Source organism: Hypomesus nipponensis, chromosome 4, assembly GCF_054491055.1.
Source record: "Hypomesus nipponensis isolate SF chromosome 4, ASM5449105v1, whole genome shotgun sequence".
Lineage (NCBI taxonomy): Eukaryota > Metazoa > Chordata > Actinopteri > Osmeriformes > Osmeridae > Hypomesus > Hypomesus nipponensis.
In genome coordinates, this window is record NC_140364.1 from 9855709 (window position 1) to 9882750 (window position 27042).

The 27042-nt window shown below is 47.3% G+C and overlaps 2 protein-coding genes across 4 annotated transcripts; both read right to left on the minus strand.

Annotated features, from left to right (window-relative positions):
- Window positions 1–38: 38 nt before the first annotated feature.
- med30 (mediator complex subunit 30) lies at window positions 39–19251 on the minus strand. 3 transcript variants are annotated; one of them, XM_084696316.1, is made up of 5 exons: window positions 19169–19251; window positions 18120–18357; window positions 16727–16885; window positions 13463–13570; window positions 39–1387 (listed from the first exon to the last, which is right to left on the minus strand). In XM_084696316.1, exons 2-5 carry the CDS (start codon window positions 18291–18293, stop codon window positions 1292–1294), a joined length of 537 nt encoding a protein of 178 aa, XP_084552442.1. In that variant the 5' UTR covers window positions 18294–18357; window positions 19169–19251; the 3' UTR covers window positions 39–1291. The 3 variants fall into 3 exon arrangements, with proteins under 3 accessions (XP_084552442.1, XP_084552443.1, XP_084552441.1); XM_084696317.1 differs by having other exon boundaries at window positions 18120–18274; window positions 19169–19244; XM_084696315.1 differs by lacking the exon at window positions 19169–19251 and having other exon boundaries at window positions 18120–18449.
- A 2723-nt stretch (window positions 19252–21974) lies between these two features.
- Window positions 21975–26576, minus strand: slc30a8 (solute carrier family 30 member 8). Its single transcript, XM_084695497.1, has 8 exons — window positions 26230–26576; window positions 25362–25525; window positions 25031–25177; window positions 24694–24847; window positions 24102–24396; window positions 23552–23657; window positions 23261–23395; window positions 21975–23083 (listed from the first exon to the last, which is right to left on the minus strand). Exons 1-8 carry the CDS (start codon window positions 26307–26309, stop codon window positions 22938–22940), a joined length of 1227 nt encoding a protein of 408 aa, XP_084551623.1. The 5' UTR covers window positions 26310–26576; the 3' UTR covers window positions 21975–22937.
- Between the last annotated feature and the right edge of the window lie 466 nt (window positions 26577–27042).

Consider the following 27042-nt stretch of genomic DNA (forward strand, 5'->3'; position numbering starts at 1 on the left):
AAGAGAGTGCATTAGGCACCAAGAAGGGAGAACATACATTTTATGTTCAACCTTTTTATTTTTCCAGAAGCAGATTGCCATATCACCAGACAAATCAAGGCAACTGATTTTCCACTTCTGGGGCATAAGAATCAAATCCATGTACGTTATGAGGACAACACAAACATTCAACAACCCAATCACAGCGTTTTACCACTGAAAAGTGGTGAGCCACTATGGTGACCACTGCTTTGTCCTCCATGAGATCGTCTGCTTGCCCGGCTTCGTTCTGCACCGACATGTCCCCCAGGACCATCGCCTCATAACAAAACTTGGATGTGACCCTAGCCAGGCTCTCAATAATTCATCGCGCTACAATTTCAAACCCACAACCATATTCATATCTCGGACTGGAACGCTCGGTGTCTCTCCACTGCTATCCTGTCTGTCTCTCTCTGCCTCTCTCTCTCTGCCTCTCTCTCTCTGCCTCTCTCTCTCTGCCTCTCTCTCTCTGCCTCTCTCTCTCTGCCTCTCTCTCTCTGCCTCTCTCTCTCTGCCTCTCCCTTTCTGTTTCATTCTTCCATCTCTTCTCGTCATTTATCAAAACAGGATTTTGAAAGCCTGGGGACCAACCCAGAGCCCCCTTCCAGTGTTTCCTGCACTCTGCTGTGCCCATGAAAAGACTCGGCCCAAAATCACAGCAGGATTTACAGCTTGACAGAATGACTGGAGTTGACAAGACGCTGTGATGAGTGGCAAGGTCCAGTCAGCTCTGTCCGTCACTCTCGCCAGAACAATGAGGAAACAACAGCAGGAGGCAAAATACAATGACGTGAAATTAAACGTTGCTAATTGCTAAGCATAAATGTTTTTTTACTACAGTTTTGTAAACAAATTAAAGCCCTCCAAAAATGTATGGAGTATACTCTATTAAAATGATATAATTAAATAATGTCTATAAAAGTATTTCCGTGTGTTTATACACCAGCACATGGACGTGGTACCTTCCCTAAATGGTATGTGTATAAACTTTGGATACGATTTACATTAGAGTGTGGTTTTGCACATACTGTAATATGCATCTACTGTATAGTATGACAGTCCATTAAACCCATAGATACTTCCATACCTGACAGCCACCTCTTTGCCCTTCTCTCTCCTCCATCCTCTAGGAGGGCAGTGATATTGCGAAGGCCCGCCTTTCTAAAGTGCAGTCTCAGCCACCGAGGGACCCTGTCATATCTTCATATTATCGTTATTAACCATGCCTATCAGTCTGTCTAGCGCGTGTGTGTGTGTGTGTGTGCACTGTTCAGCTCCTCACGGCCAGCATGGAGTTGACCTCCCAGATGAGGTTCCGCAGTTGATCCATTATCTGTTTCAGCTGTTGGTTCTTCTGTTTGAGCTTCTGCAACAGAGGAACAATACGTCACATTAGGACCAATCAGACCGACACTCACCAATGGACACACACACATTTAAACACGCGAACACAAACATCGAGTTGGATCAACAGTGCGGGCGATAAGATTCTTCGGGAAGACTAGGCCCCTGGTTTGAAACGCATCGCTAGCTCGCCTCAAGGGTGTTTGAATCTCTGAATCAACACACCGAGACCTGGGGCTCGTAGATCAGGCCCCAGACCAACAGAGCAGACTTGGGCGTCAATCACGATCGGTTTCCCGGCAGATTACCTGTGAACACAACCTCCACGTCTCAAAGTCAACACCTGCGATTTGCTTGAATGTCTTGCCGCTGTGGTTTGCGCGCAAACAAATAACGTCTTCTCCCCAAGCAGCCTGGATAGGCACAGCTGCTGAATGGGCCTTTTGAACGCTAGTCAGAGGAAGTGGCATCGCCGCTCTACCGACGGGGGCATGGGAGTAAGCTCTGTGTCTTAGTGGTGAGGTGGAGAAATGCAGCCGCGGAAAACTGTAGCGGAGAGAGGGAGAGGTAGAGAAAGTGAAGTGGGGTAGAGAGAGGTAGAGACAGTGAAATATGCAGAGGGAAAGGGGATTGAGATAGTGAAACAGTTCAAAACAGAGAGAGAGGCAGGTGGAGAAAGCTGGAGAGGGAACAGTAGACAGGGCTAGGGCGAGAGACAGGTGAAGAGAACTGGAGAGAGGGAAAGCCAGAGCTAGGGCGAGAGACAGGTGAAGAGAACTGGAGAGAGGGAAAGCCAGAGGTAGTGAGATGAGCCAGAGTTCACTCAGGAGTTACAGTATATCTGCAGTGCAGTGAAATCTATTAAGATTAAATCCATCTCGCTCTCTCAGTAACACTGCTTTAGCCATGACTAATTACCAGTCGTTTTGGCAGCGCAGATAACACCTTCAGCAATCGATTTCACACAGTCTTCTTAATATAAACTATTTAGCTGATTGTCCTTGAAGATATGCTGGAGTAGAACATTTGGAACAGCTCCAAGGTGTCTCCTGGGAATCTCTCCCCCCCCCCCCCCCCCCGCACCACTCGCTCTGCCTTTCACTCCTCTCTCTACCTTGCTATCTCTGACTTGCTCTCTCTGTTTCTCTGTCTATCTACAGGGTGCAACTCATCATTCTAAGTACGAACTTGAAACAGCGGCATCACTCATCTTGTTTGTGTGAGCCGTCTGACAGTGTTTCCAATTCAATCACAGATACGTAATGAAACCTATTACAATCGGGCGCAATTGTGTGCAATATATTGTGCACCGTTTGACAGAAACCGATTTGTACAGAAGACAGACTGTCTAAATGAAAAGATGACCCAGAACTGCTATTTAAAGTCGTCAATGCAGTACTATTCTGTAATGTTAGGTAGCCCAATAGTACCCATACGTGGGGTGCAGTGTTTACTATTATGGACACGTGAGGAGAGGGGGGGGAGATGGAGAGGAGAGAGAGGAGAGCCAGGGAGCGGAATATGGCTCAGACCAGGAGCCCTCATCCATCACCCTGCTGATAGGAAGTGAAAGCTCTGACGGCCCTGACTGGTCGTCCAGAGAGAGTGGGAGAGAGGGAGAGTTTCCCCTTCTTCTCCTCGCTGACAGCCATGCCTGAGCGCCACGCTCCAACTCTCACTGTCTTTCTAACACACACACACACCACACAAACAATCCCCCCCACCCCCCACCCCGCCTCCCTCTCCTCAGGGATCCTGACGTTGCGCTCTCTCATTTCCTCGCCTGCCAGTCAACGTCGGCGCCAGGCAATAATGTTTTGATACCGTTTTCATCTCCCACCGCCGCCCCGGCCGCCGCGCTGTAGCGACCCAGACAGGGTGGCCAGTCAACAAGTCAGGGAAGTAAACATGGCGACGGGGCGCCTGCCTAGGGCAGAGACAACACAGGTGCTGGTGGGAGGGAAAGGGGGGGGGGGGCACCCTGCCTTGGACCGCTTACTGGAGATTGGGGGGGAGGGGGGGGGGGGTCTACCCGATGCGGCATGTCAAAGCGAGCTGACAAGCTGTACGTAGACCAATGTCAGTTTGTGGGTACTGAATGTGTGTGTGTGTGGGGGGGGGGGGGGGAAGGGAGCGGTCCACACACTATTATCTTGCTCTTTCCCTTAAAAGCCAGCTGCGGTATGAGTAGGGAACAAGATGAAAGTGTGTGTGTGTGTGTGTGTGTGTGAGGGAGGGGGTAGTGCGAGGGGCAGGGTGTGTGAAGGCGAGGTGACGAGAGATGCCAAACCTCAGGGATAGAGCCGGCTCTCAGGTGCTTTCATGGCACACCTGGGGAGAGAGAGAGGACCGGGGGAGCCGGCTAGCCTGGGCACATTTTGGGAGTCGTTGAGGGAACCGCAAAATCCGGTAGATACGTCCTCCCACTCTCCTGCATACTGTCTTTCTAAGGGGGAAAGCCCTCTAGAGTACAGGATGAACCACGGAGGGAGGGAGGGAGGGAGGGAGGGAGGGAGGGAGGGAGGGAGGGAGGGAGGGAGGGAGGGAGGGAGGGAGGGAGGGAGGGAGGGAGGGAGGGAGGGAGGGAGGGAGGGAGGGAGGGAGGGAGGGAGGGAGGGAGGGAGGGAGGGAGGGAGGGAGGGCGGGCGGGAGGGAGGGAGGGAGGGAAAGGGAGGGTGAGGTATATAGAAAGAAAGATTGAGAGAGTGAAGAAAGAAAGACGGAGAGAGAGAGAGATGAGGAGGGTGGGAAAGAGAGGCCCATTACTCATTAATGCCCCTTGCTTTTATCTTGACAGCTTCCATCATCTGCTCTCCCTCTTTCTCTCTCTCTCTCGCTCTCTCTCTCTCTCTCTGTTGCATCAACTTAAAAGAGTTCCTCTCAAGTCGGGTCAGAGTGTTAAAGGAGATGAGACAAAGGGCTTGTGCATATATAAGGCACAGTTACACTTACAGGAGGTTTTGTCATTAGCAAAGCCTTTCAAAAAACAACAAGGGGAAGGCGGAACGCTTTGATATCCAAAATGTTGTCACTTTTACGTCGAGATGGAACAAGGACTGAAAGTCAGAGCTGAGGCTCTTCTCTCTCTCTCCTTCTCTCCCTCTCCTTTTACTTCTCTCTTCCACTATTTCTTATTAATGCCCCACCATGTATCTATCTCTCTGTCTCTCTGTCTATCTATCTCTCTGTCTCTCCTTGGAATCCTTTACTTTGTGTGTATTCTCTCTAGGGACTTCTGATCAAAGGACAGTAATTCATAATAGGGAGGGCACCCAGAATCAGAAAGCTGTGTCAGATGATTTATATGAAACCTTTTATTAAAACGTTGGTTCTGTTGGATCTGCTAAAGACCTGGTTTGTCTCTCTCTGATGAGCGACAGACAGAACTGAAGACCCCCCACGGTCAAGCTCTAGTCATCATCACTGTGGACCACAACATCCTACCACTCTGCCAACACAGTTGTGATATTGACAGTTGAAGGGTTCTTTCTGTCTGAGATAGTCTTTGCTAACTGCTATTTATCATATCTCACAGACGGCAGCTTGTCATCGGATGTCCTGGTCACATCTGGGAGGAGATCTGTGTCACAGTAACCATCTATCATCTTTGGAAGGCTAACAGTCTTAAATGCACAAACAGCAGAAGCAGCAACAGCCTGCGCACACTGCGAGTAGGAGCTGACATTATTTATGAGTTAATTGATTCCGTTTCTGTTTATCCATCCTAATCTCCTGTGTTTGAATCATCAAATGTGGAAAAGCGGATCTTGTAATGATATTACGGCATCAGTAGATGAGGCGAGAGAGAGGCAGAGATTGATCCGTCTGATCCGTTCACGTGTTTCATGCAGAAACATTTTGTTGACGAGCAGCTTTTTAGTTTAGTCCCGCCTGACTTTCTTTTTCCGGGCAGGATTTCACCAGATCACGGTGGGGTGGGGATGTTTGGGGCAAGGGTAGGGGAAAAGTTAAAAGTTGCAAGCAAAATGAGAATGGCGCGCAGTGCTAAAATGTGCCTTCACTCAGGATTCCGCGGAGGCTAATCCTCCCTGTCGCTGGCGACTCAAATCGCTGCTTTCACTCCCCGGGATCTGGCTGGGAATTACAAGTGTAAGTGTCTGTGAGTGAGGCGAGGGGATTAGGCAGAGGACGGGGGAGAGGGGAAAATGGGGGATGAAAGAGGAGCGCATGAGAGAGAGAGAGGAGAGGAGGAGGCAGAAGAGAGAGGTGAGGGAGACAGTGGAAAGAAGGGAGAGGAGAGGGTTAGAATGAGGGAGAGGAGGAGAGCGGACGCGGGGGTGGAGAGGAGAGATTGAGGGGATCGTTGGTCAGCCGTGAGTTCTTCACCACATGCGTCTGTCCACTCCAGATAAAAGTAGAGGTGCCACAGCTGACAGACCTTGTCTATCACCCCCAAACACAGGCAACACTTCCATACAAGTTCTAGAGTGTACTGGGCTGTATGTAGCTTGTAGCAACAGTGAGCTATATGTGGAGGAGTCAGGTGGCTGAGAGGGTAGAGCATCGGGCTAATAGGTTAAGGTTGCCAGTTCGATTCCTGGCCGGTGCATGTGGCGTTGTGTCCTTGGGCAAGGCACTTCACTTCACGAAAGTCCGTTCACACTTCACGAATGTCCCTGTACTTACTGTAAGTCGCTCTGGATAAGAGCGTCTGCTGAATGACTAAATGTAAATGTGGCCTCAGTTGTGTTTACTAGCCTGCAGTACTGTTCTTGGCTGCATGGGGCAGCACAGCCTGAGCAGGAGTTGACTGCAGGACTCTGGAGGATCCCCGTAAAGAAGTCACACTTTCTCTGACATCACATTAATAGCCTTAATTAACTTCATAGACTTTATAGCCTCACCCCCATCCCCATCCATGCCCACACACACACACACACGAAAGATTGAACAGCCAGTGTGTCCTGGCTTCAGTGTGGGTCTTCCCCGGGGAGGCAAGCCCAAGGTTTAGGTGAGAGATAAAGCCTTCTAGTCCTGGGTGGCAGAAATACAATAGCCATGTTGTCATCCCTGCATAGACCGGCCCCTCTCAGTATGTCTGCCGCACCCAGCTGGAGAGCTTGCAGTGTCAGCCGACTGGTGCAGAAAGGCTCCCATTGATTCAGGGCTTTAGGAGGAGCAGTGCAGGGGTGTGGCTGTGTGTGTGTGTTCTCCTTTCCCTCTCCCTCTCCCCCCCCACCCCTCTCTCTCCCTGTCCATCTTTCCCCAGCACTTGACTCTTTGCCAGGTAGCGGTATTGATTGGGCGTTCCTTTGTGATTTTGTTCCCAGTGATTATAGATGAGGGTTCAGGCAGGTTGAGCAGCCTCTCCACGCCTCCTCTCTTAATGCCCTCGCTGGCGTCCAATACGCTTGGCTGCTCCTGGTGACTGTTTAGACCACAGAGAAATGATGACCACTTTGTCCAAACTAAAGCATTAAAAGGCTCTTTTGACCGCTTTCACCGGGGAACACTTAACATTGGCCTCAACATGTGCTTAGCGTGTCGACCCTCCGCATTGAACCGCTATCGAGCGATTCGCTTTTTACCTCACGGGGGGTAAAATAAAAGTAGTTTTTTTTTTTTTTAAGCACGTGGCTTGGTTCCAGGGTTGACAATTTCACCCCGAGTTTAAAAACGGTGTTTAGGCGTTAAGCTGGAGTGAGTGTGGATGAGTGTGGCGGTAGTTGACTGAAAAGATGTGAGCGGGGGGGGGGGGAGGGGGGGGGGGTGGAGGGTGGCAGCAGGGAATTTAGAATTGATAAACAGCAACTAAATGAGCATGAGGAAAGCCGTAGTCCACTAGTGGGGGGGGGGGAGGATTACCATAAAAGCCAAACAGAGAGAGAGAGAAATCTGTAGCTCACTGCATGCACACTGTAGGTTGGACTTAAAGCTATGGATGTCAGAGAAGGAACCCAGATAAGGTGTGTCTTGGATTCTGGCTGTCTTGTGGCATACATTATTTGTTTGTTTTGGACTACTTTTGGACCCCTGATGTTTACAAAGAGTTTACAGTTAATTGACTAGTAGTGGGTCCACTGTCTGTGGGCTAAGCCGGATAACTGAGGCAAGAAAAACTAGAGAACAGAGGCTTAGTGTTAAGGGTGTAGGGTATACAGTATGTTCTATGCAGCATATGATCATGGTATAGTTTACCGTGCAGTTGTTTGTCTGGCAGATGCCCATAAGGAAGGGGAGCAGTGAGCTTTCATCTCCCCCCTCGGCTGTCAGAGGATTACAGCATCTGGCCCCGCCCCGCCCGCCCTGGCCCACCCCACCTCGCTCCATCCCAACGCTCCCTATCCACCCCACAGTGGGAACAGGGGGCGTCAGGCAGATATCTGGGCAGATGAAAGCGGGAGAGCATAAATCCACTTGAAAGTGTCTGCCAGGCTCGAGCTGTTATTTTGAGAGCGAGGGGGGGGGGGGGGTAGAGGGGGGGGATAGAGGGGGGGGGGTGGATTCAGGGTTGGCGAGAGTGCCAAAGTGTCACTTTTGTTTTGTTGGCACATCTCTTGGAAGGACTTGATTTCCCCCTTCAGAGGGGGCCACGTCTGGCAGGGAAGCGCCATGCTCTGGGTTCACCCACAGGTGCCGCTCTCTGAGGATGCTTTGAAGACATCCAGGGATAGCATCCTCCAGTACACTGACAACAGACCCAGGCCTGTGAAACAACACGCAGCCAGCCCTCCATACAGTAAACAAACCCAACGTGATGAGAGGGTTTTGACGCAAAAAAAGACCAATTATAATCATACTCTAATTGGTTACATAGCTCTTAGATGCTTCAAAAACAAATGAACGAAAATCACCTTGGTTTATTTGCTAAAGTAAGTATTAAGTACTACAAACCACTGGGGGTGGATCCCAGAAAACAGCCTCCTCATCTGTGAGACAGACGCTTTTCCCCTCTGACCTTGTATCCACCAATTAAAAGCCCCTGGCCAGCAGACGGGTCTAATGGTCTACATGGGAAGCTGCTAATAACCAGCAGACTGGGTGCCTGCTGCAAACAGCCTACTAATGCGGGAGGGAGGGAGGGAGGGAGGGAGGGAGGGAGGGAGGGAGGGAGGGAGGGAGGGAGGGAGGGAGGGAGGGAGGGAGGGAGGGAGGGAGGGAGGGAGGGAGGGAGGGAGGGAGGGAGGGAGGGAGGGAGGGAGGGAGGGAGGGAGGGAGGCGGAGAGAGAGAGACGGAGAGAGAGAGACGGAAATAAAGAAAGAGAGACAAGGAAGGAGCAACAGGGAGAGACAGGGAGAGAGAGAGTCTTTTTCTATTGGTTACCACCTCTTCTCTCTCAGTCTCATTCCAGTTCAGGGTGATGTTTGTTTATCATCAGGCCCCGGCAGACACACAGCCCGCTCTTCAGACAACAAGAACCACCAATGCCACTGGAATTCATTATACACCCCAGTCAGCCAGACGAATACATTTAGTCATTTTAGCAGACACTCTTATCCAGAGCGACTTACAATATGTACAGGGACATTCCCCCCGAGGCAAGTAGGGTGAAGTGCCTTGCCCAAGGACACAACGTCATTTGGACAGCCAGGAATCGAACTAGCGACCTTCTGATTACTAGCCCGATTCCCAACCGCTCAGCCACCTGACTCCTGAAATAGTCTGCCAGTTAAACAGCCAGCCAGCCAAAACAACCAACTATTTGGTGTGGTGCTGGAAAGAAGAGGAAAAGGAGGGGGGAAAGAGGCGTCCTGTTTGAAATTACAAACATGTTTTGCTTTTAATTTCTCACTTTCTCATTTGAATAAAGAGGACAGACGCGGTAATTAACAGGGCATTAGAAAAGCAAGAGAGTGCGCGCTAGAACGAGGGATAGAGAGAGGGGGAGCGAAAGAGAGAGGAGCTGTGGAGAATTAATAACAGGCCAGATCTCTCCAAGGCCCCCTTAATGGGCTGTGACAGGAATTTATTCACACTTACGCTGGTATTAAATCAAACCAGGGCCGAGTGGTGATGGCAGCAGCCAGTGGAGGGGCATCGGGGGTGGGTGGGGGTCTCCCCTCTCATAGGGTGGTGGACAGAGCAATTGAGGGATAAAGGGAGTGAGGGACGGACGGACGGAAGGAAGGAACGGAGAGAGGGGACGGGGGGATGGAAAGCGAGCGATGGAAGGACAGGAGCCGGAGTGGATGGGAGGGACATGGAGGACACAGGAGGAGAAGGTCCAGTGAGACACTGGGGGGACGCGGGTCATCAGCAACGTCTAAGGGAATACATCGGAATGTGAGGGAGGGAGGGAGGGAGGGAGGGAGGGAGGGAGGGAGGGAGGGAGGGAGGGAGGGAGGGAGGGAGGGAGGGAGGGAGGGAGGGAGGGAGGGAGGGAGGGAGGGAGGGAGGGAGGGAGGGAGGGAGGGAGGGAGGGAGGGAGGGAGGGAGGGAGGGAGGGAGGGAGGGAGGGAGGGAGGGAGGGAGGGAGGGAGGGAGGGAGAATGGAGTTATGAGCAAACAGCTAGTCATATTTCCCAGATGGAATATTTATCAAAGAAGAAGAGAACAGTGAATCATCTTTCTATTCTGGAAAACGCACACCGACTCAGTCAGCCGGTTAGTCAGTCAAGCAGCCAGCCAGTCAGTCAGTCAGACAGCCAGCCAGTTGAGCACCTGTAGCCCAGTCAGGCTGTCAGTTGAGCAAACCAGCCAGCCAGCCGACCAGTCTCCTCTCTGGAAGAGACCGACCAGCAGAAGGCTCTCAACGGTCATAAGAATCCAGTCCACGTTGCTCTCAGTGATGTCCACTGGTGGTCCTAGGCATTGTGTCCTTTCCACTAATTTCTATGTGACTGGCAATGTGAAACTTTCATTAAGATTGGTATTCACGTCCACTAGTGCCCCAGCCAAGTTTGCTCTGTGTTTGAGGTAGAGAAGGAACGCGTCCCAGATTGATATGCAGTGTCACAGTCTGCAGCACAAAAGGTCTGCAGCTCTGAGATTGAGCAATCTCAAACCATTAGGCGCCAATGAATTATGGCTAATGCCTTCTTAAACATTTATGGAAACACACGGAGCCCTCGCAGGCACTCATGCATACCTGGCTGCTCTGGCGCGTGCTCGTCAAGCTCAAGTGCCTTCCTGGCGGTCACGCACGAGCTTGTGCACGTCTTTTTGACACAGTCCTTTGCCACATCCCATCAGGCGTCAGAAGCATGCACGGCTGGGTACACAAACATACGTGCACAATCACTGACACACTGACACGCTTCTCCTGTCTACTGACAAGCGGGCACATGTGCTCTAGCCTCCGTATTACACACACACACAGATACACACACACACAGATACACACACACACAAATACACACACACACACACAGATACACACACGTGAACTGATACACAGATAGACACACACATGTAGACCCACACACACAGACAGACACACGCACACCACAGACACTTGTGGAGAATGATGCTGCTCCCCTCCTCCCCCTCCTCCCCCTCCTCCTCCTCCTCCTCTCCAGCTCCGGCAGATTGCATCACCATCAGTCAGCGAGGCTCCGACAAACAGCAATTACCCCAATCGACAGATAACGAGAGCAAGGCTATCACTCACCGCCAGGACGGCCCATGAAGCAGCAAGACATTACCATGGAGGAGTCATTTATCTGGCTCCTCCACATCTATCTAGCAGGCTTAACATTCAGTCTACCAGCTCGCTCCCTCTCTCGCCCTCGTTCTCTCTCTACCTGGTTGGCTGTAGTCCCATCTAGTCTACTTGGACAGGGATTGAAAAGTGTTGGTGTGAAAACTGGTCCCAGTTTTTTTGGGGCAGTCAGCTGTAACAGTTCAACAGTTACCTTCCTTTTCAAATAGTCAAATCGGCTGCGCTTCAATTCAGAGCGCACCTCTAAAACCTTGGATGGTAGGTTTATGAAAATTGAAAAACAGACCTCAACTACAGTGTGAGTGTGCATTTTCGCACACAAATAGCAAAATCTTTCCATTCAAGGGACTTATCTATTAATTTGCCCAATCTCCTCTCTTCATTCTCGTTTGGCATTCTGTTAAAGTGAAAGTCATATTTCTCCTCTAGAGAAATTTCATTTCATCAAGCCTGCTGTGTTATTCCTTTGAAAGCCTAGTATCTAGGTCTGAATGAATAAGAGCTGACATGTTGCAGTCTGTACATCTATCAATCCAAACGCCCGTCAATCTTTCCACCCACTCCTTCTCTCTTTCTACCGTCAAAAGACAGAAGGGCTGTCTACCTTAAACACTTGGATCTTCTCCCTTTTACTAACTATCTGTTCTCCCTCTTTTCCCTCATCTTCTTTTCCGATTACAAATCTATCCATCTGTCCGTATCTTATTTATTTTTTTCCATTCCGTATGTCTCCCTTTCTTTTTCCTCATGTACAAAATTATCCTCCCCCCCCCTCCCCCCATTTAAGCCCCATATGTCCATCTGTTTGGACATCCATCTACTCCATCTTGCTTCATCCCTTCCATCCCCCTCCCTCCGCTCTCCTGTTGACTGCTAGCTGGCTAGCTAGCTGCTATCTGGCTAGCTAGCTGCTAGCTGGCGCGGGTCACTGCGGCAGATGCAGCCAGGCTGCTAACATCTGCTTCCCCCATGCTGTTGCATTACTCCCCTACTGACGAGCTCGCCGCCTTCACCTCCCAAAGCATGTTCTCTCAGAGCTGCCTCCATGTGGGTCTGAGCAGCTGGGGAGCTGATGAGCCGGGGGAGAGGAGGAGAGGTGTGGAGGACAGGAGGAGAGCTGGAGAGGACAGGAGGGACGCAGAGAGGAGCAGCTGGGTGCGTGAGTGCGGATGCTGGGAGGGAAGGAGGAGCGAAAGGGAAGGGTGAGGGAGGAGAGGAGAACACGGAAGAGGAGAGAAGCAGCTTGGCCTGGGCGCTGAGGAGGAGGGAGAGAGGAGAGGAAGGGAGTGAGGGAGGGAGGGAGTGAGTGAGTGAGTGAGTGAGTGAGTGAGTGAGTGAGTGAGTGAGTGAGTGAGTGAGTGAGTGAGTGAGTGAGGGAGGGAGGGAGGGAGGGAGGGAGGGAGGGAGGGAGGGAGGGAGGGAGGGAGGGAGGGAGGGAGGGAGGGAGGGAGGGAGGGAGGGAGGGAGGGAGGGAGGGAGGGAGGGAGGGAGGGAGGGAGGGAGGGAGGGAGGGAGGGAGGGAGGGAGGGAGGGAGGGAGGGAGGGAGGGAGGGAGGGAGGGAGGGAGGGAGGGAGGGAGGGAGGGAGGGAGGGAGGGAGGGAGCAGCTGGGTGGGGAGAGGGTAGATGCTGAGAGGGGGGGTGATGGGAGGAAGGGATGGAGGGAGAGAGTGTTGCCATCGTTTTCGTTACTTCATTACAGGCAAATGGCCATGGTTTAGTGAAACATGGCAGTAATGTGAAGTTGTCAGTTTACTTCCAATGTCATGTGACTGGGCACTGTTACTGGAAACCATAGTTATAGTGTGAGAAAGGCTTGAAACCTACGGCAGAGAATACAGTTAGTCCTGGGTGTTTGTTGTCTTTGTAACTGAGTGCAGTTTAGCTGCCGTTTTCCACTGCAGACAGAGCATTCCAGAGCAGCCAGGGAACGCACTTAGAACTAACCAAAACTCATCGCTGACACGGGAGACCTCTCAGTCCATTATAACTCTGGACAGCCAGACATGCACCTATTACAGCTACGCGCGCACACACACACACATTTCCAACCACATTTGATGACTATAGAAAGCCAAGCAAAAAATACTGTCAAATAATGCATGTTGGGTTTTACCAAAAACTATAAATACTTCAGGTAAAGCTTGAGGGAGTGGAAAGAACTAAGAGTGCTAGCTGTTGGTGTGTGCATGTGTGAGAGACAGAGGGAGATGGGGAGAAGGAGAGAAGAGAGAGAGATATACGTAGAGCGAGAGATGGATAAAGGAAAAGAGTGATGTGAAGACTGTGTGTGTGTTAAATAGACAGAGTAGGCCTTGGCCAGTAGACCTTATTAACCTTCAAGACTTCTTTAAAACTGCTGGCTGTTTGTGTGTGAAATAGCAGGAAAAACAGAAAGAGACACATACAGAGAAAGGGAGAGAGAGTGATATATACTTTTGTTTGTGTGGTAGGTATACCCAGCAGGCCTCTCACCTTATTGACCTCCAACACCTCTCTCCTCTCCTCTGTTGCCGGGCGGACTTGGCTGGCAGAGCGCTCCTCGTGTTTGGAGCTGTCTTCCTCCACGTAAGGGATCAGTTGCTGTGGAAACACCAAAAGAATGGATTTAGGTTCAATATGAATAGTCAACTACAATGAATCATCACATGTTCTTGTCATTTGAAGCAAATTAATCCATAAGTTAGCCTCGGCCAGTGTCCTAGGCTCTGGCTCGCCCAAAATATTGTCATTTTAAACGTACACATCAGTAATACTTTCACATTCCTGAAAAAGAAAAGGCTTTGTGTGCCTCGTTGCTGAAGCCGTTAGCCGTGAAAGTGAAAATGTTTATTCTATGTCGCTCCTCATCTCCTGGCGAGCCTCACGATTACAGAACCTTTTGAATCTGCTCGAGAGATTCCGACCACCTTTCAGCCTGGCTAGATAGGAGAGCTCTATTAATTTGGAAACATTTGTGGTGCTTGACCTTGTGTGTTTGACACAACGCTGAGCTTGTGGAGCCTCCTGATATCCTGGACAGAGTCTGACGACACTGCTTTAAATAATACTGCCCCCTACTGGTAAAAGCGCCTATGAAACTGGATGGGCCTGCTGTGTCTGGTGGGACACTGTGTTCCCTGTGCAGCACTGCATCACACACACTCATAAAAACACACACACACTTTAAATGAAACACATGCTTGTATTGTATAAGCGCACATATCTCCCACACACACACTAACCCTATGAATACAGACACAGACATACTCATCCATGCATCCACACGCGTACACACATCACTACCTCAACATTCAATGTTTCAATTGCTTTACTGTGTTGATACACGGGGGAATTCATCGGCCATTTTGTGCTTAAGAAAAGAAACAACCATCTAAAGCATCCCTCTGAAAACACAACTTGCATTCCAAAATCAAGATTGTAATCACAGATTAGCTATAGGACTGAAAACAATTACCGGACAATGAAAAGCTTTGCCAGGTGACAAAACACTGTTGAGTCCAGAACAAACGTGGCCGAGTGCTGTTCCAAATTCCGGCTAATTCCTGTTTCATGGCAGCTTCGACTTGAGGTTTTAGAAACTGGCTGAGGCTATAGACAATGATTAAAACAGACTGGGATCACAGCATGACTGGATGACTAGGGTTGGAGGGTGTGTGTGTGTGTGTGTTGGGGGGGGGGACTTGCTTGAAGACTAGAGAGCAGAAAATCTTGAGCGCTCGAGGGCTGGGAATAAAGGACAGGGATGGTCTGGTGTCTGAGAGGCCTTGGAGGCTTAGAGGCTGGAGGCCCCTGGTGAAGGCCAACATCAGTACCATCAAGCAGGGAGGGAATCACATGTTAAGTGGGGGGGGGGGGGAAGTGTGAGGGAGAGACATACACAGAAAAGGAGAGAGAAAGCAGGGGGGATAAAGGGAGAGGGGGAGAGAGAGGCAGAGAGGGAGAGAGAGACAAGGATGGTATCTGGCAGTTATTTTACAGTCCCAGAATCCTCTGCCGAGCCCCAGCTGCCGGACTCTCAGGGGAAAGAAGACAGCAGACATGTGCTGGATATCATATTAGGCAAACCCGGCACTTGTCACACGGCCCAAAAAGAAAAAAATTGAAACAGAAAAGTGTGAGTGAATATATATATTTATATATATATATGTATATATATATAATATATAGAATTATATATATATATATATATATATATATATATATATATACAATTCTAACAAAGTTTCTGGCAGGGTAGGGAGACGTAGAAAGACAGGCGGAAAGGGAGAGAGGGAGACAGAGAGAAATGTATGTGTATGTATGTATGTGTGTGTGTGTGTGTGTGTGTGTGTACATGTGTGAGTCATAACCTATGTCTCCTCCACCCCAGGATGGATGGTTGTTTCCCTCCTGACAGAGAAGAATGGGCTAACGAAGCTCTCCAGGTCTCCTTACTAACAACGGGCAGAGAGAATGAGGAAAAGGTGGATGGAGGGGGGAGAATAACAGCCGGCGGGGGGAGAGAAGGAGTAAATGAAATGACATGGCTGCCGTCCGCAGTGCAGGAACTGCCAGAGCGTCGAAGACCTCGCTGATTGCTCGAGGGACGAAGGAGAGAGGGAGGGGAGGGGGAAACGCTGATGTCTGCATCTCCACCAGCTGTTCATTACCGAACCCGCTGCTAATTAGGCCCGGCTGAGGTCATAGTGGCTGAGTCATTGATTCCACTTCCTGTTTGAGGCAGCCAATAGCAGAAGTATCAGGCACCTGAATTCTACAGGATGATAAATGGTGGCCTGCAAGGGCCAAAATCAACATCCTCAAGCAGCAACATACTGTGGTGGAGTATTGGTCGGTCAGCAGTAAGTGTGTCCAGGCCTCATATGTAAACAGTAAAACAGGGTGCAACAGTGTGGTGTTGTGGGTGGAGTGGTTTATACACAGGACCAGAGCTACAAAGGAAGGGTCCCATAAGCTGCAGTTCACACTCCTGCAGCAGTAGGTGGGAGACCCCGTTAGAGGTCAGCATAGGCTCTTACAGACAGACACATCATGGATGTCAAGTAGACCTGTGGTAAGTGGACCAATTTTTTTTATTTATATATATTTATATATATATATATATATATATATATATATATATAGATCAACCCAGTTATCGTTCTGTGTACTTAGGATTCAGGCACGACGAAAGCAATTTCTTCCAAACCGACAGGAGACTAGGCCCGTGGTCAGGATAAATGAAATCACCTAACGCAAGTTACCACAGCTCCAGCGCAGTGTTTATGTGGCCCTGCCTCAGCGTGAGCCCCGGGCCAGCCTAAGTGGCACTGGGAGGGTGTAGAGGTGGGTGTCCATAACCACCGCTAAGGGGACCCTGGGGGCCGGACAGCAGAACAGGCAGGAGGATGTGGAGCGGAGATGAGTTAGACCTGAGGGAGGCTGTAGTGGAGATAAGAATCCCTCTGGGGCTTCCTGTGACCTACTTCCTGTCAGTTCCCCCCCACACACACACCCCCTCCTCCGCACACCAGAATGTCGGCCATTCTCTCAACGAAACTGGACTCCAGTGGTGTTTCACTTCTACAGGAGGATTAAAACCACTGAAAGCACAATACCCCCAACTAGAACAACAATTTGCATCAAAGGTTGCAAGGTCAAACAAAACTTTTATCGACACTGACTGGGACAAGGACAAAAAATACGTTCCCACGGTGTACATGGGCTGGGACCGAGCACATATTACCCACCACTCACCTCGGGGGGTATTGTTTCGAGACCGGCACAGTTTTCGTTGCATTTGTCGTAGACGAGGCGCAGCTTGCGGAAGAGCACGGAGAGCATGCGCAGGTGCTCCTGCAGTTTGCCCAGGCGGTCCTGGTGGGTGTTGGGGTGGTACGTCACTCCATTAGGGAGCTGGGGACAAATGGGTCTGTTAGGAGCACTAGTTGTGACATTCCAGGCAATGACCTATGAACATAATGTAAACCAATTCACCTTTGAAAACAAAAGCGGCCATATATGGATGGTCTACCGCGGTGTTGATTAGCTGACATCAGCACTTCATGTCTAACATAGTGAGTAATAAGTAATAACTCGCTCTTATTACAAACACCACTGCTGGTATACTGTATAACGTCTATTCACCAGACTGCACTAAATTACAGGGTGCCTTTTTGTTTAACTTATCTCTCTGGCATACCTCTCAAAATATTGTTGTATCACAAACCATCAACAACTGTTCCTGTGGAATAATGTTTTCACAGGAAGACCTGTGCTTGTTCTGTCTGATAATGAACATCTCCTACAACTTTAAACGACTGCCTCTGGGGTATGCATACCTGCAGAGAAAGTGAGATCCCTTTTCTAGTTTTTCTTTTTTGAATTGAATAAAAAGCCTTCAATCTGAGAGCCAAGTTGCAACAACGCTGTTTGTACATTCTGTGGCGAGGCGGCAACTTGCGCTGCAATAATGTATTCGATATCTTTTCTTCTTCCCTCTGGTTTTGTTTTATAATAGGTTGCAGAAGGATCTTTTCTCAGGCACCAGACACCAGACATGAAAACAGGAGGCTGTCCTGAACCTCTTCAGGGAACAGTCTGATCCTCGTGATGTGTCGACATGGGGGCACAATGAGGCTCAAACGCTTGGCTGGCTGGCTGCTGATGTAGTAGATGCTGTTTCAGAGCAAACGGTGGGGCTGCACTACTGCTTGCTTCACAGAGAGAACAACTTTACCACAGAACAAGATTTGTGAAGTCAAGGATAAAAGCTGGAATAAAAGCTGTATTTTAGTGGCAGTGTCTTCACTATCACATGTTGCAGACTGTTTCCCTCTTTATTTAGTTTAAATATTGCCTGCAATCAAACAGGGTTTCCTCTGTCTTAGTCACCAGTAAATGGAGCACAGAGAATAGAATTGGTTGAACTTGCATTTCAGTCTGCTCTGGCCACCAAACACAGGGACAATACATGTCATACTCTGTTACAGATATCTGACACTGGGTGGAGAAAGAACTTCTATTTGGGTCGGCAGACGTAAGCCCATGTTAGACAACAACTTTCTAGGTGACAAAGAGTGTTACAAGTGATGGTGACTGTCTAGTGAGGACAACTTCCTTTTGTGTGTATGTGTGTGTGTGTGTTCACCTGCATGTTTCTCAGCAGTTGGAAGATCTCCATGGTGCGCAGGACAATGTCCTGGACCGTCTCCTGGCCGATGCGACACAGAGACGCTGTGTTGACATCCCTGGCGGCCTGGGCCTGCTGCCCACAGAATGGCGCGGAGGTCATAAGGCCGGTCGCTATGGGAGGGGTTGTCATGGAGACGGCAAGAGGACCCGTAAGTGATTGATAGGTTAGTCTACATGGACAGACCTCGACATGCCTGGTCATCAAGGTTCCAAAGAGAAGGGAGGAAGATGAGAGAGAGCAAATGAGAAGTACCAACAATCAAAATCAAAATTTGAATTTGGTTTTATTTGCCATGTTGTTTTACACAAACACGGACTTTACTGTGGCCAGAAGGTGCAAACAATAAACATGAACATATACGGATCTTAAATCAAAAAGTATAAAAATAAGAACATTAAATTAATGAAAGTATGTTAATTGTGTGTTCAAATTTAATTAAAATGAAATTGTAATAGTGTGTAACATTTGCGTTTTAGCATTATATTAAAGAATATGTGCATTGTGCATATATGCAAGAACGTGTAAAATCTAAATTATTACATCCTTGCTGCAGACCTAACATCAATCGGGAACTGTTAATACAATGTTACAATTTACAATTTGCAGAACCCTACTGCACAACAAAAAATACATCTGACATATGGTAAGGATGGCCAACACTGTACTAGCTAACGGAATAATCTGTGCCATGTGAATGCTATGATATGCCATAGTAATATGCATATACAAATTCAAGCTATTGATCTCATTTAAACTTGATAACTGCTTCAATTCCACAGGAATGCAGGCATGCTAACGCAACGAACGGTGGTTATTAGTCTGTAGTTAGTTATAAATCCTGGCTATTTTTTTGTTAGCTACAGTATACTACAGAACTGTACGAGGCTGCAGCAAAAGTCAAGGTAATTTTTGTAAGCATTCTGCAAATTAATGAGCAACGTTAAAGCGCAAAAGCCAGCTAGAATTTCTCTAAAGCTAAAACATTTAAAAAGTCGTGATAATACCTGTGTTGTCTCAATAGTGAATGTTTAACATTTGTTTGTTCTTTTCTCTTCCGAGGAGCTCAATTGCATCGCGAGACTCCCTCTTGACTAGTATTCTAGTATGAGCGCAACTGAATTCATTTTAAATCATCTTTTAGCTTTTGACTTATATATTTTTAAACAAAGATCACATTTTATCGCTATATATTTATAAATAGAATATTTTTACAGTGTTTTTTATAAAACATAACAGAATTAGCGTAAAAAGTGAACTAGTCTTCGAGCTAAAGCATATACTACGGTAGAACAGAACTCGCTGCTGTACTTCATTTCTCATAGTTTAAAGCGCCACCTAGTGGTATTTCTTCCATCCCGTTCCAAATTATTTTAGAGGATGCACTTTTTTTATGTATCAACTATTAGCATAATTTAACTACAAAATGGGACTCTCACTCTTTTTATTGGTGTGGTCGTTTCTAGAATAGTCACCAGTAGAACCCATATCGGCTTAAATATTGTGTAGCATCGGAAACAAATATAAATATGTTTATAAATCGTTGCAAGTGCAACATTTGCATCATAGTCTATATGACTGGGCTATGAAGCCTTTGTGAGCGATCTTTTTCAAATTGAAGAATCAAATGTAAGAGGTGCCTGAAATAGATACTTTCACTCGTCCCGCTTACTGTGCCATGCCAAATTGCTGCTGTGAGTGACAGAGAAAATAAGAGTCATGATGATATTTAATCATTGAAGAAATGAAAGGCTTTGCCTTCAGGCTTGAGTGAAGCTGAAACAAAATTAGAAAGCCTATTACTTAATTCCCATTATTCACTCAAATTTAGGGTTACGGGGCACAGGGATGATTTCAATTTAATTGGATCTAGTATGGAGCTGGCGATAGTCATAGTAACCTAGATATTTTCTTATCTTCCTTCCTCTCTTTTCTGTCCACGATCCTGTCTTTTTTATCCACTGAAACTAAAAACAAGGTTGTTTTCATTTACTGTTCGCCACTGCTTAATTGCAGACATAGTCTGCTGTTTAGCTTGCCATGATGAATGTGTGTTAGCAGGCTGCTCTTCCCATGCTCCATCTGCCAGGCCATCTGAGACTTACTATTTGGAAATGATGTGGGGTTTTTCTCGCTCTGTGATCATCCAGCTCCTTTCGGCTTCTGTAATTACAACTTTAGGGTACATTTTCTGATTTCTGATTTCTGAATAGCTTAGCAATACATGTGACTCTTTGAGATGAGCTTGATCCTCCTTGGTCTGCAATCTGGATTGTTAACATGTAGGCCTACAACAAAGCCCATACGACTGATTACGTCCAAGTATATTGGCATCAGAGATTATAGTAGCACTAACCTCCAAAGTCAGTAAATAATTAAGTATAGAGATACTGTGTCAGAAGCTCTCCGAAATGAATTAATCACAGTTTCCTTTAACTCCATCAGCCAAACTTACCGTGAGAAATGTACTCAGAAAGTGTAAATGGTCAAATGTAAATGGTCAATTAATCAGTGGTTCAAAATGACGCTAAGTCATCTCCCAAGAGAGAGAAAAACACATGTGGGACAAGCTTAAAGAAAGACAGGCAGGCAGACAAGCAGACAAGCAGACAGACACGCAGGCAGATAGACAGGCAAACAGACTCACACACATGCAGGCAGGCAGGCCTCTGACTGAGCAGGGGAACGGGAACTCCCCTGGCCAGAGAGAGGAAAGGTGAGCCGTATGATGACTATAGTGCTGGGCGATATCAGGCTCAGACGGCTTATCTACCATACTCAGTCATCCCGCGTTTAATTAAAAGCACACTGATCTTGTTCTTCCAGGGCTTGGTTCATGGGGGGCGGGTGGTGGGGGGGAGGTACACAATAGCCTGCTCAGAGGGTGCAATCCAAAGTCCATAGAGCTACACTCAGCCCTCACCTCAAGACAGAAGTGGTCAGAGGATTAAAGAGTGGAGAGTGAGAGGAAAGGAGAGTGAGGGAGGGAGGGAGGCTGGGAGGTAGTATGCAGTGTGTTTTTGATGGCCGACAGGGTCTACAGCCCCACCGTCTCGCGTGCATTCCTTTGCGCATTACAGCTATGCAGTGACTGGGATAAAGGGGCTTTACTGTGTGTGTGTGTGTGTGTGTGTGTGTGTCTGTCTGTCTGTGTGAGCGAGTGAGGAAGAGAGAGTGTGTGTGTGTGTATGTCAGGGCATGTGAGCAAAGTAGAGCGGGGTGCAAACAGCAAAGAGGAAGGGTTGCATACAGAGGTTTTTGCGAGAGGTGAATAGAGAAACACAATTCGTCTGTCAGAGACGTAGGACAAGCTTACATCTGCTGAGTCATTTGTTGAATGCTGTCTGATAGCCAAGCCATTAGCCATATGTGCTTATATGGACACACATTCCAAATGCTAGGTTGACATGGGACATGAAACTAAGTCAGGTTGCCATGATGCATACAAATATGTCCAGCAAATGGGGATAATGTGACTATGCAGCAAACCAGTGGCCCTACCTGAGGGCTAAAAGCAAGACCACACTGTAGCAACTACTCTCTGCAAAACATGACAAAATGACTCCAATAGGGTAGGTAATCCTTCTCCATCCCCTTCAATAAAATGAACTTAGTTAGGATCATGTAGTGTTAATAAACATCTCCCAACCAGGAGAAGAGTCTGCTGAAGCAGAGTTACAGACATGTCTACAGGCCTCCTGGGAAACAAGATGGCCAACCCACTGCACTGACGACTCCCAGCTCTGGCTGAGGAGATTCCTTATAACTTTACCTTGCTTTCACAAGGTCAAAATTCATTGAAAGAGATCAACGTGGACAAAAAAACAATAGAATCTTTGTGCGCCTGTTGCCAGGCAACCCTTATATTTGAGAGGAGATGATGATGACAGTGAGAGGGCAGAAAGAGTTCAATATTGTTTAACCACAGTGAGTTGTTATGAATGCCAGACCTAAAACACAATTTTACAAAGAACACTCATACTATTTCAACAACATAGATTGTACTGTCAAAGTGAATGTGCTTCTTCTTTGGTATCTTGGCTAATCTCAAAGTTTGACTATGACCATGCAGTATGTCTAGAATTCCTTTGGCAGTTATCCAAAAACATTTACTTGGTACTGTAACCCAAACCTTCTGGGTGTTGGATGTATACTTACTACATTTTGGACACATCTAGAACAATCCAACCTGACCACTTACTTTGATTGTTCTTTGTCCTTTGTATAGGCTGACATGATTCCTTATTGGAAATATATTACACAATAATGTGAGTACAGTACATTTTATTAATTTAACATGTTTTAAATGACACAGTGCTGCCAGAGATGCAACACTTCAAAGTACAGATTATAATAAATCAAATGCATCTGGCATTTTAAAATCTGCCAAAATAGCCATCAGGGACATTCAGCATAACAATCAAATCTATGTATTAGAATGTTTACATAAGCATACGCTATAGTAAATGTTCTTGTAAAATAATATATGTTTTTGAAAACAATTACTTAAATAAACTTTGTGATAGGAAAAAGTTGGTTCGTCCGTGATTGTACACTTACTAAAGGCACAATCCCCTAATCTTTTAATCCTTACTTCTTTGGGAAAGTTTGAACAGAGGCACTGAGGTACTGTCATATGACGATAGAACGACACCCCACTTAGACAACATATCCACCCTGGAAAAGATAAACCAGTTCTTGTGGTTTCATCAGGTTCCTTCCGGTGTCGGGCTGTTCCTATGGGGCTCTGGCTTAGATGGCTTCCCAGGTAGAAGCCTACATTGTGGGCTCCACACACAAGGTACACCCAGGCTTCTGGTCGGCCTGCTGCTCCATCTGAATGGTGACTGAGTGGAAGTTGTAGGTGGAGAAGCATGCTTGGGTCATCTCCCTGAGGACTGGTTGGGAATCCACTGAGTCATCTGTGGATGAGGTAAAGGGAACTGACCAATCAGACGATACTTGAGACAGCACTGGGTTTCTGTCTGTGATAATGTGTGACACATTGGGGACACTTCTGGGACCTAAGGGAAAGCCTGAAAAACATGTTATTAACATACTACTGACACAGCAACCAAAGCCAAAACACAAGACCGTACCTATGGCCACATGAGCCGACAAGACCACCTGGTTCATGGTCAAGGCCCAGATGTGGAGGTTGTGGACAGTCTTGACCCCCTTTATTGCCAGGAGACGGTCCTTTACCTCACTGTACTTCACCCCCCCAGGGATACCTGAGGGGAGGGGTTGTGGGCCGGGTGGGGGAGAGAGTAATGGGGGGATCAAAATAGAGAAGTGAATGAAAAAAGAGACACAGAGAGAAACAGAGAGAGAGAGAGACGGAGAGAGAGAGACAGAGCACATCAGAGAGACTCAGAGAGACTCCTCACCTTCCATCAACACTACCAGGATGTCTCTCAGGATGGTGATGGTGGTGGCCAGAACAAACAAGGAGAAGAGGAACGTACAGATGGGGTCAGCTATCTTATACTCTGGCTAGAGTACAGGCAGAGAGGGAGAGAAACATGACATTGAAATATCAATCATTATACATATATTTTTATTATTATTATATAATAATAATCATCACAATAAAAGACAGTTGTTTCTATTTGCACACGATTGTTAACGCCAGAAATCCATTGGATAAGAAAGCCTACGGGAAGTTAATTTGTACTTTCTGATAAAAAAAAGTAGTATCTATTCCCCACAGAGCTGGTCAGCAGATCAACGTTATTGACAGATGTCAAGAAGGACAGGAAGAAGAGGGGAGAAGAGGCTGTATGCATGATTAAGAATGTACACACAGGCACACGCTCAATGTAAAGTCACACCGGTTAATATCACAGCTCAAACCAATATTTGCACAGTGACACAAGCCCAGACACACACGCATAAAACACACAGGATCCCACATGCTCTCCATGGTTGACCTCTGACCTTAAAGAAGATGATGACAGCACTGACGAGCACACTGATGCTCTGCAGCAGGTCTCCCAGCACGTGCACAAAGGCAGAACGCACACTGGCGTTAGCCTGGGCCCTGGCCTTCACCCCCGGCTCCGGTTTGGTTCCCTCGTGCTCAACGTCGCTGTCGCCATGGTCACCGTGGGCATGGTTACTGTTGCCGTGGCTGTGGCCCTTGCCCTCTTTGGAACTGTGGCTGTGGCCGTGGGAGCTGCTGAGCCCACCGTGACTGTGCCCGTGACCAGACTGGTGTAAGGTCAGCGCCATTCTGCCCCCCCACACACAAACCAAACAGACCACATTACTTCTCCTCTACATTGGCAGGGAAATCCCTGAGGACAGATCCTCTGTTACGACAACTGACATGGTGATTCATATCTGACAATTTATGATACGCACAAAAAGCCTGACATTTTACATTTGGTCAACATGACGTGAGATGATATTTTAGGTGTAGTACGCTGGGTGGGTGAAGAAGGGGCCCCCTCTCTTACAGCTCATAAATGAGCATGTCATTTATCATGAAATGTCATGATCAGGGGACGTTGGTTTTGGGTTCACTCACATGATGTTGGCGAGCACAGCACAGCCAGAAGTGATGAGCATGATGGTGCCCTCGATGACGTAATCGTCATTGATGATGCGCTCTATGGCTAGGTAGACCAGCACACCTGTGACCAGCCAGATGGTGAAGACGGACAGCAGAGCCCCCAAGATCTCTGAGGACACCAGAGGGAGCAGAAGACAGGGGGAAAGGGAGAGAAGGAAAGGAGAATGGGGTGCAGGAGGAAGGAGAGACGTTTGGAGAAGACCAGTTAGACAATGACACGATCACACGCTCTGGAAACCATCAGAGGTAGATGAATACGGATGAGGATCCTGGTGAGGAAGAGGAGGGTTACCGGCACGGTGCCAGCCAAAGCTCAGTCTATGTGTGGCAGGTCTGGAGGAGAGCCACAGGGAGAAGAGGCTGATGATGAAGCTGATCAGGTCCACGAGTAAGTGGGCAGCATCGGTCATCACCGCCAAACTGCCCGCAAAATAACCCCCTGGTGAGAGAGAGAGAAAGAGAGAGAAAGAGAGAGAGAGAGAGAGAGAGAGAGAGAGAGAGAGAGAGAGAGAGAGAGAGAGAGAGAGAGAGAATCACTCTCAAAACCAAGTGGCACACTGCCAAGGTGCTGGAGATGGGGGCATGGACTATACGATGATTGTGTGTGTGTGTCATTTTCTCACCTAGGATCTCTCCTATCATGAACACCAGGCAGATAACTGAGACCACATAGAGTCTCTTTCGGGCCTGCTTCTTCTCTTGCTCTCTGCTCTCCTGAGCCAGACTGTTGTCATGGCAATGCTTAATGTCCCCCCCATTTTTCTCAAGTCCTTCATCTGTTGAAACACTTAAATAAAGGGAGGGGGAACAACCACATTAATAAAGTTCATGAGAGTCCAGTAATACCTTAATAAATCCAGGATGTAAGAATTAGCTTTTAGATTTACTGTAAAAAATTGGCTTTTACTAAAATAGCATAGGTGTATTAACTTAGTAAAATGAATGTACTAAGGTTGTGAAGCTTCTGCTTCTGTGTGTGTGTGTGTGTGTGTGTGTGTGCGTCAAATTTGTAATATAGCATTGGATTATTCAATCAGATAACATGAATTTTGCTTGTTCTTCAACCCGGAGCGCAACCGGTGATGGACAACCGCTGTTGAGGTCACAAGCTTGAAGCGAAGGGGGTAGGCTACTTGAAAGGTCGATTTTTGCGCACTGCTAATACCAGACCCTTTAGATCCGTGTGTAAAGTGTTGTGTAATTCAGAATTAGACACGGAAACGTGAGCAAAGAACATATTTTGTCGGTTCAACACTAATTCGTTTTGTTTAAATATTCACAAAACTTTAAAACTACAAATAAACCCATATTAATTCAGATTTGGTCTCAGTAGGCTGGTGTGAGGATTTACCTGTGCAAAGTCCAAAGAACTTATTTTATGAAGATTGTAAGAAGATACGTTGCATATCAATTGAACTAACTTGAATAGTCTTAACAATTTAAATGAAAACACCTAAATTATAACAAAAAAATACGTTTATATAACTTTACCTTCCCATGGTGATGGTATACATATTGCCTTTTTTTTCCGTAACCAGGTGACTTTTTTCTGGGTCCTTTTTTCTGAACATGATTCTCAAAGGAATTATAAACCTAAATTTTAAAAAAAAATCTGAATAACTACAAAAAAACTAAAAAAACAAAGTTGTTATCTAGAGATAGTATATTAGTAGATATTAGTATATTAAAGTGTTATTTATTTGTTCCGTCCGATCATCATATCAACGTAGAGCAGTTTCCTCAAGGTGTGCGCCTCAAAGTGTTATTTTTTAGTGTAGTCCCATCAGTATGTCAACGTAGAGCAGTGTCCTCAAGAAGGTGTGCGCCTGCAAGATCCTTAATCCTGGTTTCGATTCTCTCACATGATATTGGCAAACATACAAGTTATGGAGTAGCCAAGACTTTTCCAAACTGCTTGAAGCATCTCAGCCTTGTGACGAAGCACCGTGTGCAAATAGCCGCTTGCAGCACCCTGTAGCCCTCCGTCGGGGTTGACTGAAGAAAAGACCCACTGTGTAAAAATGTAGCTATAGACAGTCCATAGGCCTACAGTCAATAGGCTATTGCACACTGATAACCTTTTGAATGTTCAATTATCTTTCAAATGACTGTGAAATGTAAGCGATATTGACTGTAGGCCTAATTGCCTGAACTTTGTTTGAACATGTGTTACAGTTACATGCATAAAGTCGCATGTTGGTGATTGGTGATTAGGCTCCTTAGAATTTAAAATTAAGCTATATTCCTGAATAAGCACTGTGAATTAATAAACGACAACCACACGCATCATTCATTTCACACCCA

Coding starts and splice junctions, on each gene's coding strand:
- med30 (XM_084696315.1), bottom strand. CDS start 18,365: ATGACCAGGCATGTCGAGGTCTGTCCATGTAGACTAACCTATCAATCA. Junction 13,571..16,726: donor TCGAAACAATACCCCCCGAG/GTGAGTGGTGGG, acceptor GTGTTTCCACAG/CAACTGATCCCTTACGTGGA. Junction 1,388..13,462: donor AGGTGTTGGAGGTCAATAAG/GTGAGAGGCCTG, acceptor CCTCTGTTGCAG/AAGCTCAAACAGAAGAACCA.
- slc30a8 (XM_084695497.1), bottom strand. CDS start 26,309: ATGTTCAGAAAAAAGGACCCAGAAAAAAGTCACCTGGTTACGGAAAAA. Junction 23,658..24,101: donor CTGTCATCATCTTCTTTAAG/GTCAGAGGTCAA, acceptor CCTGTACTCTAG/CCAGAGTATAAGATAGCTGA. Junction 23,396..23,551: donor CCTGGTAGTGTTGATGGAAG/GTGAGGAGTCTC, acceptor CCCTCCCCTCAG/GTATCCCTGGGGGGGTGAAG.